This window comes from Vidua macroura, chromosome 3 (assembly GCF_024509145.1).
Source record: "Vidua macroura isolate BioBank_ID:100142 chromosome 3, ASM2450914v1, whole genome shotgun sequence".
Taxonomy (NCBI): Eukaryota; Metazoa; Chordata; class Aves; order Passeriformes; family Viduidae; genus Vidua; species Vidua macroura.
Genome location: NC_071573.1, coordinates 96,192,109 through 96,207,454, shown reverse-complemented (window position 1 = coordinate 96,207,454; position 15,346 = coordinate 96,192,109). Strand labels below are relative to the sequence as shown.

At 33.8% G+C, this 15,346-nt stretch overlaps 1 protein-coding gene across 1 annotated transcript in view; it reads right to left on the bottom strand.

Annotated features, from left to right (window-relative positions):
- SNTG2 (syntrophin gamma 2) overlaps nucleotides 1–15,346 on the bottom strand; it is a 132,105-nt gene that overhangs the window by 21,925 nt on the left and 94,834 nt on the right. The window contains exons 16-17 of the mRNA XM_053973308.1: nucleotides 8,330–8,401; nucleotides 4,727–4,936 (exon numbers count right to left, since the gene is read on the bottom strand). Of these exons, the coding sequence (XP_053829283.1) occupies nucleotides 4,727–4,936; nucleotides 8,330–8,401 (282 nt within the window). The remainder of the gene's footprint in view (nucleotides 1–4,726; nucleotides 4,937–8,329; nucleotides 8,402–15,346) is intronic.

Below are 15,346 nucleotides of genomic sequence, written 5' to 3'. Positions count from 1 at the left end.
AACAGCAAGCAGGTGTTGTAATGAGGAGGCTGCACAGATTATTTCCTGATCTGATAAGGAACAATGAGAAGGAAGCATTATATGGACAAGTTTTATAAAGAAAATTTTAAATCCATAAATCTTTACTAGAAAACCAAGAGGTGAAAATCAACACCTGTCAACAGTATTCTGAAAGGATTTGTACAATGAACAATATATTTTTCATGGAAAGAAACTTCATTTTCTCAGATGAAAATAGTATGAATACATTAGAAATTAATTCAAACTGATGTACTAGCAAAATAAGTAACAATATATTATAAAGAAATGAAAAAGATGAATAGAAGAGAGGATTCCAAAGATAGCCAGGACCAGATAATTATTGAAAGATAGTCCATCAAGCAAAAAGGCAAAGACATTTAAAGCTGAGGAAAGGTTATTGAGTTAACCACTTCTTCAAAATAGTTATGTGATTTTTTGGTTGATTGGTTGGTTTCAATCATCAATAAGTGATTGTGGATTCCTTAGGTATTTTGTACAGATCAGCCTGAAGAACACACAGCGCATAGGGGGAAATGTTAAAAGTGGAACAGGAAGATGGTGAACTAAGCATTGAGTAAGGTGTGTCACTCTCATATCTGTCATCTTTTTTAAGCATGGAAGACTCAAGTTCACAGAGAAAAACAGTGACTAGCTGGAATAAGTAGTATGCAAAAGTGATTAATGTTTACTTACAAAACAAAACAAAATTATCAATTGCGCTTATCTAGTATTTAATTTTTTAGGAATTCTCATCATGGTGTTTTAGCAGCACAGTATTTCTAGAAAGAAAATTAAAAGTCTAATGTGGGAATCCTATAGAAATGAAGCTCTAAGTCTGCATGCACAATTATTCCCAATAATTATTTTTGCTTCATCCAGGAACAGACATAATCTGTCTGAGAGCAATTCTGAGTCACAATGATTCTGAGTCATATATGCAGCATCAAGAGTCTTACTATGGAGAATGGTTTGGTGTTAACTCCTAGGAAAATAAAGACATGCTAAAAACGTATACAAAAACATAAAACATCCACAGAATATGGGATTTATGTTAACTGATTTTAAAAGAGGGACAACACAGGAAAAATGCATCATACATTTATGTTCATTAAAAATGGTTTTGGATTTCCAATTGTGTTAAGTGAAATAACTTTCAACATTCATTAATCTGCATTTGTTTACTTTGCTTGCTTTGTTTAATTTTATTTTATTTATAATGTATATTAGTCACATGAGGACCCTGTATCATTCCAGGAATATGAATTTCACAGCTAATATTTCTCTATACATTCATATCCCTGACCTGAAAAAAAAAATATTTCAAGGGTTTATTTCTCTGTCAATGTCAGTCACTGAATCATGGAACAAAATGGAAAGAAGTTAACTAGAAGTACTTACCTTTAAGCATGGAAAATAATGAGGCAGCAAAACTTCTTGATTATTCTGTTATAATTGAATGGAATACAGCCTATTTTAATTCTTGGAATAACTCATATTAAACAAATTTTTTTGCCCCAGCAATGCAAATGGTTTCAATACAGTAGGTTATTCAGCTGTATGAGGATTGGAAAGAACTTGCAGCATCTTCATTACAGCTAGAAGTACTTAGGGAAAACTTTCTTTTGTGTTAGAACTGCTAGTGAGGAGCATATGTAACCATGTCTTATCACTATATACCAGCTGCAGGTACTTTAGACACACTGTGGTAGATTGTTTTCCCACTGCATGGCTTTTTTCAGTCTCCTGAGAATTCTTTCATTTGTAAAGAAGTTTTCTCTCCTTTGTCCTCTTCCAGCCATCAAACAAAGCTTACATGTACAAGTTTTCAAGATGACAAAACTGTGGGTCCAATTTTTCTACAGCTGACAGTAAAATATATTACTGTCATTCTTTCCTCTGTCCACTATTCCAATATTCTCCTCCATCCTCCTGCTGAACAGAACTGATCCAAATCATCCCTTTGAGATGTTTCTGCATTAATTTAATAATCATATCCAAGACTCACATGAGTCAAAATAATTTCCTTTGGAAAAAATAGTCTGAGGCAAAGGAAGAATACTGATTGAGAAATTTAAAAAAGACAACATTGAAAATAATGTGGAATAATATCTTATGCTACTGACAAGACCAACCTGAACGGTCAAAGAATTAGTAAGAGTTCTGGAAAATGTCTAGTCTCTTATTTTTGAAGATTTTCTACACCATAAAAATCTTGAAAAAAAACCCTGAAGAAAAATTACCTAATCTGAGCATCATATATTCACCTTGCACTATTTAGGATGTTCCAGGTGAAACAAGCATTCTTGCTGGGATTTGCAGGAAATGATTTAACTTCAAGATATGACTGAGAGGATTTCATTGCCTATCTTCCACCATTGCAATGCTGACTTTTATTACTAGCCTCATGAAAATACTTTTTAACAACACTTTTTCTCTTTCAATTGCCTTTCTGCCTTACTTCTACTGCATTTTTATTGCCCCCATCTATCCAAGTTATGCCATCAGTATATACAATAGTTTTTCTAGGAAAAAAACCCATGTATTTCTAGTACATGGATTCAACATCTGTTTGTTTGTTATTATTATGTGGAAATAGATTAATTTCACCAGGGTCATTGAATTTCAGAGTTTCTTGGTAAACTTTTTGTAAGCAATTCCATCTTGAAATAGGGCTTTAAGATAGCTGAAAGGGGAGTAATATTGTGAGGAGTGTTTCTTCCTGCTTTACTGCATTCTTTCTGTCATCTACTGTTGCTGCTGAAGAAATGTAAAAAACATCACACAACACGGGCAGATAAAATTCAAAAGGACCACGGCACCTTAGCATTTCTTTTTGTAAACTGTGTAAGGACAGAATCTTCTCAGAAATACAGCTCTTATTATAGGAACACCAAGTACAAAGGGTATGTACAGGAAAAGGTTAACAAAAACTCATAGGCAAGAGCCTAACTACACTCGACAGCAAACAGGACCAAGCCCCATTTAAATAAGAACGGCTGAAATGGCACAAAGCAATCCAACAGCTGCAATGAATCTTGCCCAATCATTTATGAATAAAAAATAATTCCCAAAATTCTCCAAAAGGGAGAACTATTACACACTGACATACCAGTGACAAGCTTGAATTTTCTGGATACTGGAATGCCAGTTCTTTTTCTATGACTTGATATATTCTATGTAATGTTAAATTGCACCTCATTCATGCCGCTCTTGACATCATTCTGAAAAGAAAGGCACTCACAACAGAATTTATGCTTTGAAGGAAGAAAGAAAATAGTGCAGTCAAAAGACTTTTTAGCATGGAGACTGACCTCTATTCTGAACTCTAATGATGTAGTTTGCTGTAAATTTGGATGTATCCAACTATGTAAGAAAAAATTAAGACACAGGAAAACACATATGGAGACTTGAGCACTGTAATCAGGATTTTATTTGAATGACTTTCCTGGAGGTTTCAGATAGGTTAAACCACAGCTGCAGGAAATTTAATGTCTTTTGTGTGGAATGAGTCTAGATGACCAATTCAAATGACAAAAGATCATTCCACAAGCAAAAAATCATTCCTTAATTTTAAGGATATAAAGGAAAAGCAAGTTTTGAGATTTAACAATAAATATTCAGAAATTTAATCAGATAAAGAGCCAGCTAATCTCCATGCTTGTTATACTTAATTTTAATTTTATGTTATCTGGTTTTTATATGGATAATACATACGAGGATCAATTTTTTCCTAAAGAACTGCATTCCTTCTCAGAAGTTCAGGATTAGGAACTGTTACAAAATCTTTTTGTTCCTTCTTCAGTCTAGAGACAAATAGAAGGGCTCTAAGTACCTTGTTAGAACCCAGAAACCTGTTTAGAATCCCAGAGATGTGGAAATTTAGATGAGCTGATTAACCACCTGTGATAGGACTCCTGCTCCTTGCAAACTGTATTAATACAATGTTGTGATCAGTGTTGTCAGTATTTCAAATGCTTTTAGGAGGTCCACAGGACACTGCAAACCTGAGTGCACCAAATCAAGTTTGCATTCATGTTAAACTGAGTAAATATATTTTTAATTGGAGAAGGCCTATACTGTCAATGCCTACACTCCCATAACATTTGTCCAGTTCACTTGAGAGTATGGATTTAGATTTACTAGCCAGCAGAAAGTGATAATGTGGTGTTAAATTTTCAGAATTCAAGACTATTACAAACTTCTTTTCACTTTTATACTGTCTTCAAACTCTTCCAATGTTAACAAGGACAATCCCAAGTCACAATTAACAATATAAGAGCAAAATATTTTTTCTTTGAATATAGAAGCATTATGTAACACGTATCATATTTACCTTATATGAGAAAAAAATTAGTTTTCTGGAAGAAAATGTTCAAGTTGTACTAAATAAACTCTTGAGAGTTTTCCAGTGGTAAAATGTATTATTTTCCAGTTTTTAATAGTCAAGGTCAACTTACAAATGATTACTTTCAGTTTTCAATCTGTCATAACATGCTCATTGACTGGTATTACACAGTCATTGACAGAAGAATATTGATGTGATGATGAAGCTTTCAGAAGTCTTCAGCACTTCAGCATATTGAATATACTCAGATCTTTAGTCATGGAGGACATCAATTAAATGCAATTATTAACCACACAAAGAATTTTAAATCTTGTTATACTTACTTTACAGATTAAATGATTTAAATTGTTCACTACTTACCCCTGTTCTTTGAACTTCCAAGAAAATTGCTCTTTGAAATGATTTCTCCCACACTGCCAATTCATTGCCCAGCTCTACGTTGAAATAGTGGCTCTTGCCATGTCCAACCATTACACTGAAACAATATGGCCTCTGGTCTTCAAGATCGAAGTCCTGGTGAATACCTAAATACAAGTTTGCTTGTAGCCAGCAATCATCAGCAAGCCAGAGCTGAAAGATATGTTTTAGTATGTGATTCTTCATCTGGCAAAACCAAACAATTAAAGCAACATTGTCTTCTGTAAGTGATGGGTACTTGGACATACTATGCCATTATGTAAACAATTATGTTGAAGAAATGTTCTAGGAGTTAAATAATTATGTCAAAGACAGCTTATCTCTTTGCTTCTTATTTGCTTTATCTACTATCTTTTAATCCAAGCTACTACTGCAGTTCCAAAATACTGTCAAAATTAACTAAGCAATACATGTATAATTTAAAGTGAGTTTGAACAAATACATTGTTTACAGTGAAAAAAGAAGAAAATCCCTGAATGTTTCAATACACTCCAGGAGCTGTGTACCAGCTCTAAAGGAGACTATAATTTCTCCATTCTACTTGGCTTCCAATATGCTAAACCCCAAGGAATGAAGTAATTTATCAAGCATCCCAGGGTTAATTCTGGAAATGACAACATGAGCATTTCCTCCGATAACTGTCAATGCTGTTCTGTAACTACAAGGAGGCTGAAACAAGATCCTGCTATCACCTTCAAGATAAAGAAGAGAAACTGTACATTAAACTTTCATAATAAAAAATATACCTGCAATAGAATGTTTTATAAATGTAAACAAATTAATACAAGAAACTTCCCTAATATTTCAAGACTTCATTGATTAATATAAATATAGAGGAAAACTAAATTAAAAAGCTACAACTTATACATCTAAGTACTTTCACAGCCTGAATTTCCAAATTACACATATTTTTTATTTTTCTGTTTATCAGATAGAACCCTTCCCTATCCCCTATCCTCTGTGATATCATCGGGCAGAAAAGACTGAAACCCCAAAAGAATTAGCAATGATTCATGGGCATCTTGGGAGCTACACATATTGCCACCAGGATACAAAGCACTGTGTTGTCAAAATTGGCCCTGCAACTACCTGAGCAGAGAATAGACTTGATGAAGCTCAATTATTTGAAACACTCCTTTGCACTGGTGAAAAGGAAGTTGAACAAAATTCCTGCATATATTCTGGTGTTCAGCAGCTATGGAGTAACAGGTATTACATCTGCTTCAAGACTCAGTGCTGCATATCCTGGCTTGTAGACTACTAAATTAGCATTTTTTTTTAATTTACATGTGAAAATACCAGACAATAAAAGAAAATAAAATGTTTTTAAGACAAATGACTTTTAAAGATGTACAGGATATACAGTAAGAGTTTGAATTATGAGGCAAGCTATAAGAATAAACACATTACATTTCAAATCATCTGGTTGTTGCCACCAAATGAACAGAATTATGCAAGGGCATATTATATATGTGAATTTTAATTCACATATTTATGTATTTATATGTATGTATACATATACCCAAATCTAAAATATATGAAACATTCTGTTTAAAAATTTAAGTTTCATATTGGATTGCTATTTTCCATTTTTAACTCTTGCATCATAATAAATATAGATGAGAAGCTTACAATTAGGTGTGTAACAAGAACAAGTCTCCTTAGAATCCGCCTTTCATGAGAAGATACAATAACACACTGTCCCACAGTTTTGCACTAGTTCTACCCAGCTTCTGAAAATCTTAAGAAGCCCCTCCCCAAATGGCAGCTTTTACAACATAACTCTATCATATCTAATGTAGAAACCTTAATCTCTTACAATTTTTTGGATTTGTTCTGTTTGTCTCATTGTCATTTATACCAAAGAATCAACACAAAAGAGGTTAAGGAGTTCAATTTGAGCTTTTGCACTTTAGTTTACGTATTCATGAAGACTGGCAATTTAGCCTTCATTTACTAAAATGTCAAGAACATTAAAGAGTTGAATCTTGAGTAGTTTATTTCCCAACTTCTTTTTCTTAATGAAAAAGTACTGCAGAATTTGCAGAAGGACAGAATATCCTTGAAATTACCACAATATTCCAGGAAGAACTGAGTTTTAGCAGTAACACCAATAGGAGAAAAACCAAAACCAAAACCCAAGCCACAGGAAAATCTCCCCAAAAGGCTAAATGTGTATTTATTTCATTGGTGCCTGACTTATTTATGAACCAAAAGCAAAATTATAAAAAATATGAAGGAGACTCAATAAATGATCTGTGACAGAACATCTACTTTTTGTTGGTATGCTAGTGACGGGCAGGACCTGAATTTGCCCATATGTTCCCAGCTGGAGACATGGTCACACAAAAATAATGCCATGCCTATAAGTATATGGCTCTCCTGTGCCTTTGGAGCTGAGCTCTAGTCCTAACTCCAGGACTACTGTTTTCCTGGCATGGCAGTACCAGACACTTCTTTCCCATGCCCTGAATAACCTGCATCAGAAAAAAACCCAACAAATAAAAAACCCCTACAACACAAAAAAACCTACACACCCCAAACCAAACCAAACCAAACCAAACCAAACCAAACCAAACCAAACCAAACCAAACCAAACCAAACCAAACCAAACCAAAAAACCCCCCACCAATACCAAATAAAAAACCTTACACACTTTTGCTTCAGTGCAGGATCTATTACAGGTAACAGCAACAACCTGCCTTTTCCACGACATCAGTGCGTGGTCAAGGGAGAAACAGCAGAGAAGGGCAGCAGCTGGTGAGAACTAGAGATGAGCTTTATTTTTTCACTGAAATAGTATTTTATCTGAAAAGATGTTTTTCTTTTTTCTGAAAATATCCTTTCTCTCGTAGACAAATAGGCTCTCATAGTAGCCTTATGTCACCTGAAAAGGTTTTGTTTTTGTTGGAGAAGAAAATTAATCTATCTGATGCAATTTATTAGACAATATATTCTATAAGTCAATTATTTACACAAAGTGCTAATATTTTGATGGAAATTTTTAATCAGGACAAGCTAGACAGAAAACATGACTTTGGGGGAAGAAAATTAATTCTATGGGAAACAAACCCAACATATTGCCCTTTATAAAGAGAAAAACACTACAATACTTGATACAACTATCAATACATATGATATAACAAGGACATAATTTTACATTTTTAGTTACTAAAATGAAAATATCTTTATATGGATCAAGAATTACAGCAAGAGCATTTTTCATCACGTTTGCGTGAAAATCTGACCCACTAAGAAAAACTAATATCATTGCGCTATGTGTCTTACTGATACTTCATACAGCTCTAATACTGAAAACTTTCTTCAATAAGAAAACATGTTAGTAACTTGCTCACTTGGAGCTTAAACCTGTTTTCCATATTTTCTTATACTTGCACAACTAATGCACTAGCAATTGCAAATAGCTTTTTATAACAACAGATGAACTATTTGAATACTAGTTAAGATTAATTTGAGCTTATCATCAACAGGAAAAGGTAAATTTTCTTTACTAAATAAAATCACTGGATCCATTGGGAAACCTACCTTGTGAATTTTAAATAGAACCTCACAGAGGTTATAGATTTTTTCAGCTCGTACCCAGTCTAGTGTGCTCACCTATAATATAAAAAAAATTATCAGCACACTTTTTATTTGAAAATCATGTTCAGATGAAAAAAAATGAAAAGGTTTCACCCATCGTTATTCTACTGGATCCTTTAAATACAGGCACATCACTACATTTAATATCCAGTATTTAGACAAGACTGTCAAATAGTATTAAATTTTTACAGAAACAGGAATTAAAAGGTGTTAAATAATTTCATTTTTTCTTTTCCTAGTATGATGGAAACGTCTTTGTAATCTCTTAGTTACATTAGCATTTTTATTTCTCAAGATGTTAACACAGAGAACTCAGTCTCAAACACAGAGTCATTCAGTTTAATGTCTCAATACGAAAAAAATCTTACAATCAACAGATGAAGATGTGTTCCTAAACTGAGTTTTGAGTTTACATGCACTAGGGAGGCAATAACTCAATATTTAGTCTTTAAGTGGAAAAGGACTATGTGACTGAAATATTTATAATAATAATAAAAAAAAACAACTGTGTGTTCAATAATATGAAAACACCTGTATTTTGTTTTCTTTTGATTTCATTACCTAATCATGTTGACATGACAGGCTGTTAAAATCTGAATAGCAAGAATGATGTTTGAAGTTTTTACCAAAATTCTGCTTAATTATATGATGTGATAATCTGTTTTTTTTTTAACACATAGGAAAAGTTCAATTGGAATAGAAATAATTTTTACTTATATCTTTTAGAGCAAAATCCTAGCTCTTGGGGAATGCACAGGAATGGCTGCATAGATAGATGAAGCATTTGACTGGGTTGGACCTCTAAGGCTTTTGGCATATGGAAATAAGTATTTTGGTAACTTTAATAGTAACTTGGATAATTTAAAATTCTAGGGCTTATACAGCTTTGTCCTATTTCCACACACCACCCAAAAAGAAGAAAGCAGAAAAAAATAAATTGAAATTATTAACATAAAGAACTCATTGTCAAACATCTGGTTTATATGGATGAAACTTAACTAGAAAAAAGCTATGAAATTCAGTAACATTATTTTTCTCTGTGTTCACAGTAGCACATAATTCACCTTTAAAAACAGTATTTCTTCTGATGATTTGCATGGATATATCAACATGTTTTACCTCTTTTAAAATTTATTTTAAAGTTTAATTTTCAAGTATCTTCAAATTCTAAACTGTTAAACAGAATTGTAGTAACTTGATGAGAATTAAACCACTGCAACACTTACAGGCCTATAATGGGTCTTCTTTTAGTTATGAAATGTTACTTCAGAGTCCTTTGGAGAAGTAATGTGAACTTGGTGTTAGTTTCTCTCTAATCTTAACAATCTGAATTAATTCTTAATAATCTAACCTTCTCCTAATTTCTCTTAGGTTTAGATTAGTTTTTTTAAATGATTAAATTTAGACATTATGAATCACCTACTGAAATGGAACTGAAGTACTCTAGAAATTCTAGCGCCACATCTTTTCAGGATATAGAGGGACTCACATTCTAGTGTGGTAGCACATTCTAGGATTCTCCATTTCATAGTTTCTATATCTTAACAATCAAATGGCAAACATCACTTGAATACAATACATCCACTAGAATATACAAAACAGATTATGCACTTTGTTTTACTATGAGCAATGTCTCAAAAATTAAAGCTCAAAATACTATATACAGGTAATTTTAAAACTACATGATAAAAGCACATAGAACTACTTAAACTTTTTCAAATTTAAATCTAATGTCAGCTGGTTTAGGTACTAACTTGTCCTCCCATCACTTTATTAAAAGGTAGCATTTTTTAAAGATATAACTTTCTATTTTTTAGATTTCCATTTCTATTCATCTTCTTGTAAGTCCATTCAATATTTTATTTGAGTTTTGCAATTTAATTATTGTACAAATAAGAAATAACCTAAGATTTGAAACAATTGAAACAGAGGACTTATAAAGCTGTCATAAAGAAAGGTACATTTAAACAGTCTCACAATAGAGTAAGCACTGCAGGTCGTTGTTTAATCTTATTTCCAGGGAAATATTTTGTACTTTGATGGCTGTTTTGAAAAGAAAATAATTAAATAATACATGTTTTACCCTATTACTGTTGATCCTCCAAAGGGATATTCATGCTTCTTGCAAAATAAGGTTTAGAGTAGAATGGAGGCTGGTTCATTATTTGGTCTTGAGTTTCTCAAAGAGAAAGGATCTTTTCCATCTCAGTTAACAGCAGGAGAACCCTTTATTGCTGTAAGTGGCTGGACATAGAAGCATAAGCACTGATTCATTTCCTGTTTATACAACTGGCTTTGGTGACATGGGCTATGACCTGAAAACTGTTGAGATATGAATGGACTTTTATTTGCTCATATCATTCATTTTGATTCCTGAAGATTAATTTTAACTGTTGGGGATCTTTGCACTATTAATGATGAATGAAGGTGACACTGCTGTGCCATTAAATTCACTCTGAGTAATTCAGACTTCTTCCCATTATTCTACGCATCTCTTTCATCTTTTGATGCTGTGTAACCACATATGACTTTTTCAGCAGAGTCAGGCAGTGACAGTGACAACTACTGGCACCTATATAAGCCAAGGTTTTCTTTACCTGTGTATGTCAGAGAAAGGCTACCATACTTAAGAGAGTGAAACAGTCTGAATACCACTGTGTGCAAGGTGCTCAGAACACAAATGACATGCTGAGAGGAATTTTAAGGAGGCCAAAATAAACATATTACAATGGAATACTAAAATCTAAACAGGCAGCTGGCATTATTTATAGTTTTATCAGAACTATCATAGCATGTCTAAGTTTAAAATGTTACTGTTATAGACTGTTGTACTTTTAAAAACCCACAATTAACCATATACTCCTAGTCAAGAAGCTGGAAATAATCAGGAAAGTTCATGAAAATTGCAGTATCCTTCATTTGATTTAAAGAATGTTCCAGTTTATTACAGGTCATCCATCATCACACATGTAATAACTGGGTAATAACTACCTAAGATAAATGAGACACCCAAGTAGATTTCTTAGACAATAAAGTAGTTTTTCACATTATTTCCCCTTGGAATTGCTCCTGCAGGTATTCTATACATTGCAATTTCTTGGCAGGACAGCGTTATTATTTTTTATGAAGCATTTGACAAAGCATTTCAAACAGCTATATTCAGAATAGATGACTCAATGAGACATGCTTGTATTCATATGAATTTAGTTCAGACACTTTCAGAAACAGTGTCATAATACATGAGAGTTTCAATTAGCATTCAGTAAGCCTCTACTTTAATTTGTGTTTGTCTACTATATGAATTTATGACCAAGAGGAGCTGAATGTTGTTATTAATATTATTGGCAGACCACCTTCTTAGCTAACCCAGTGCAGTATGTGTTGAATACTTGGTTCTGTAGACATTTAGCTATATTAATCCTTTCAGGAACATTGCAAAATTAAGACATTTGTAAGCTCACTGGTAACACTGAGCTGATCAGAAAGATAATAAATCCAAACAGGGTTACAAAAAATAGGAATCTGAAATTACAATTCTAAGTCTCTAATGAGAGACTAAAATAGGTACATAGAATTATAAAAGTCCCAAGTGTTGCAGAAGTATTTTTTACTTTACCATGAGTTTCTGCAAATTCCTCATGGTTTAAAAACAGACATTACAGTGGAGTTCTGAAAATAAACAAACTGATAAAATCTAGCTTTACACAGACTCAGCATCAGGTAATCTCAGCATCAGTTCCAACTTATATTCCAAATATACTTACCATTAAATATGTGAGTTAATCACTGGCTTTTCTTTAAAAAGTTATGATTTAAAATAGAGAGAAAACAATAAAGTTAAACTCATTTTGACACACACATGCAGTAAACAATTAGCTCACAAAGTTACTCCCTAGAAGAGAACTCTGCAATTGTAAATTAGGCATTGTAGTTCTGGATGCTGAGAATTTTAGACATTCTGTGTTGACAGACTCTGACTCCCAGGAGAGCAGTGCATTTGACCTGAGGCCGTGGAGAAGATTTCCAAAGTTGACTGATAGCACTGGGATTATGGGTGTGTAGTTTGATTAGAAGTGTGCAATATGACAGGGTAGAAAACTTAAAGGTTTTAGAACATAGTAATATATATGGAGCAAGATGGAGGTTTTAGGGCAGAGGCTGGTCCCTCTTCTTTACCTTCTTCTTCCTTCCTTCTGGGTTTGGGTGGTATTTTGTAATTGGACAGAAAATTTGCATTGTGGATTTTGAGTGATTAGTTATTGGGTTAAAAGTGAAGATAATTTAGGTGTCATTTCTTAATTGGATAGTTTAGCCTTAAGATACAAGTAATGAAAGATAGCCATTTTGCACCTTGTTAGTGAAATACTGCAGAACTCATTGCCTGTGAGACTGTAACATAGATATGAAAAATGAACACCTAAGCCTGAACGCAAAATACTGTCTCGAGTGCCTTCAGTCCCAGCCTTGACAGAGGCAGAGAAATGAAGCTGAGAACCAGCAAAAGGCATAAAAGACTTTCATGTCTGCTCAGAGATCACCACTAAATAAAGAAATATTGTGTGAATGTAAAAGATAATCATACTTCAAAAATCACTAAAATCAAATGAACATAACATACTTTTTTCTCTGAGCACAGAATCTGATTCTATAGGTCTCCAGAGCCCCCCAAAATATTAAAAATATTTATTCAAATATAATAAAATAAAGAGTAAAATGTAAAAGAAAAAAATTAAAGTGCTGACAGTATTTATTACTGGAATACAGCAAATGCTGCATTATCTGAGAATTAAGCAGAAGCATCCAACCTGCCTAGAAGTACTAAAAAGGTCTAAGGACAGGACTAAATACTTCTAGGTAAAGAGCAATTCATTTCACTGGTCTCTTCACTCCTGAATGTAAAAAAAAAAAAAACAAGAAAAATTAAAAAATATATAGTTTTAGTATTTAGAACTTACACGGCAGCATTAAAAACACTGCTTGTCTTAATTACATTGTGCAAGCTTCTCTATATTGTCAGATGTGGAACTATTTCTGTTACTTTCACAATAGTCTTCTATTATTATTTTCTTAAAATTTTAAGCCACCCATGCAGTGATTGTCTACCTGCCTTCATGTTAAATCACTTCAGTGCTATTTATTTAATCACATTGAAAAAAGATAGTTTTGCAATTAAGGGTTACACAGCAGATCTAAGGTTATGGTTACTTAAAGACTTTAATGTAAAAATCACAATGAACTATAAGGAAAACATAAAAAAATCAAATAGCAGAAATCTCCCCTCCATCTAGCCCATATTCCATAAAAACATTAAATTATTTTCTGAAAATTTTCAAAGATATAAAAAATAGTTTGATTTTAAATGACAATTTAGAATACTTTTCCCTCAATTTCTTCTGGGGTATGAATTTAGAACTTTTCCAATATCTGAAAATTGACAGGAATTTTATAGATGCTTTTAGAATGTAATAAAGTACTGCTTGTATATTAAAACTGACACAAGAATAATTTCTATTGGTTCAGTGGTGTTTTTCAGACATGCAATTTTTAGAAATAGGTCACATTTCTAATATAGCAGTGTGTAAATGAAATCTGTAAATTTCTTAAATACAATCAGATAAGCCATTTCAGGGATGCAAAAAGACCCTTCTCTGTTAATCACATGATTCTTGATATTTACTTCTGTGGTGAAGCCTCTACATTCTTGGAATCACCATCTGTGATATTGTAGAAATAGCATATAAATAGAATATTACTCGCAACAGTGATTTATTTCATAGTATAATATCCACTTTTTTCCACAATCTTCTTTATTCTTGCTCATGTATAACTATGTTTCCCATTCTTATGAAAATTAGCAGCTGTATTTACATTCACATCATCTTTTGCACACAATGAAATAGAAAAAGAGTGGAAATTGTACTACATCCTTTTACAAGCAATTGTAAAAATATGAATAAAGATAAGTGTAGAATTTATAGGTCATCTACTCTGTGCACACTATTTTGATACACTGATATGCAACATTGATTCAGAATATAAATAACAATAGCACCATTTCTGAAATAAAATATATTAAACTTGTATCTTCTAAAGATCAAGCAAGTGTTGAAACATTTGTACTTTTGTGATTGAACAATTTTTTTTTTTTTTTTCTGCTTAAAATAGTAAAAAACCCAAACCTCAGTAGGAGCAATGGTAAGAGCAGTAGCATCAAGTATCTCTTAAAACAGTGCAAGAGCTTTATGCACAGTTTTGTCTGGGGACCTGTGTTTGCATCTACAGAGCCGGGACATTTGCCACAGAACCAGTGCCACGGGAGCTCTCCAGGGTCTGTCAGGGCAGGGTCCCTGCCAGACAGGTCCCAACTCATGGCCCTGCAGTGGATTGACCTTGTCACACAACCGAACACCTACACAGCCCCTCACTAGCTCCCCATCCCCCTGCTATGGGATGGAAGAGACAACAGGAAGAGCAAAATCGAGAAAATGCATGGGGCAAGAAGAGGACAGTTTACTAAGTGATGGAAAGGGGAAGAAATCAATGCATGTAAAGGTGATTGCTCAGTGCTCACCCCAAGCAGACCAATGCCCAGCCATTCTCCAAGCAATGGCTACATTTGAAGACCAAGCCCCATTTTTGATTGCTGAGCATGTTTCATTGTACGTGAAATCTGTTTTGTTCTGTTTAAATCAGCTGTCCGGGCCATGTCCCCCACAGCCTGTCCCAGCCCCAGGGAGTTTGCTGGGTGAGCAGTGAGAATGGAAAGGCTGCACCAGCCCTGCTCAGCATCAGCCCAAACACGGCTGTGCTAGCTCTGCTTTAGCCCCAGGTAAGAAACCACACGGGCTGCTAAGAAGTGGTGACCTCCATCCCAGCAAGGCCCAGCCAGGAGCAGGGCAGCCATGGGGACTGGGGCAGCCCCAGCTCTGGGCACCAGCCAAATCCCTGGCAGCAGTGACA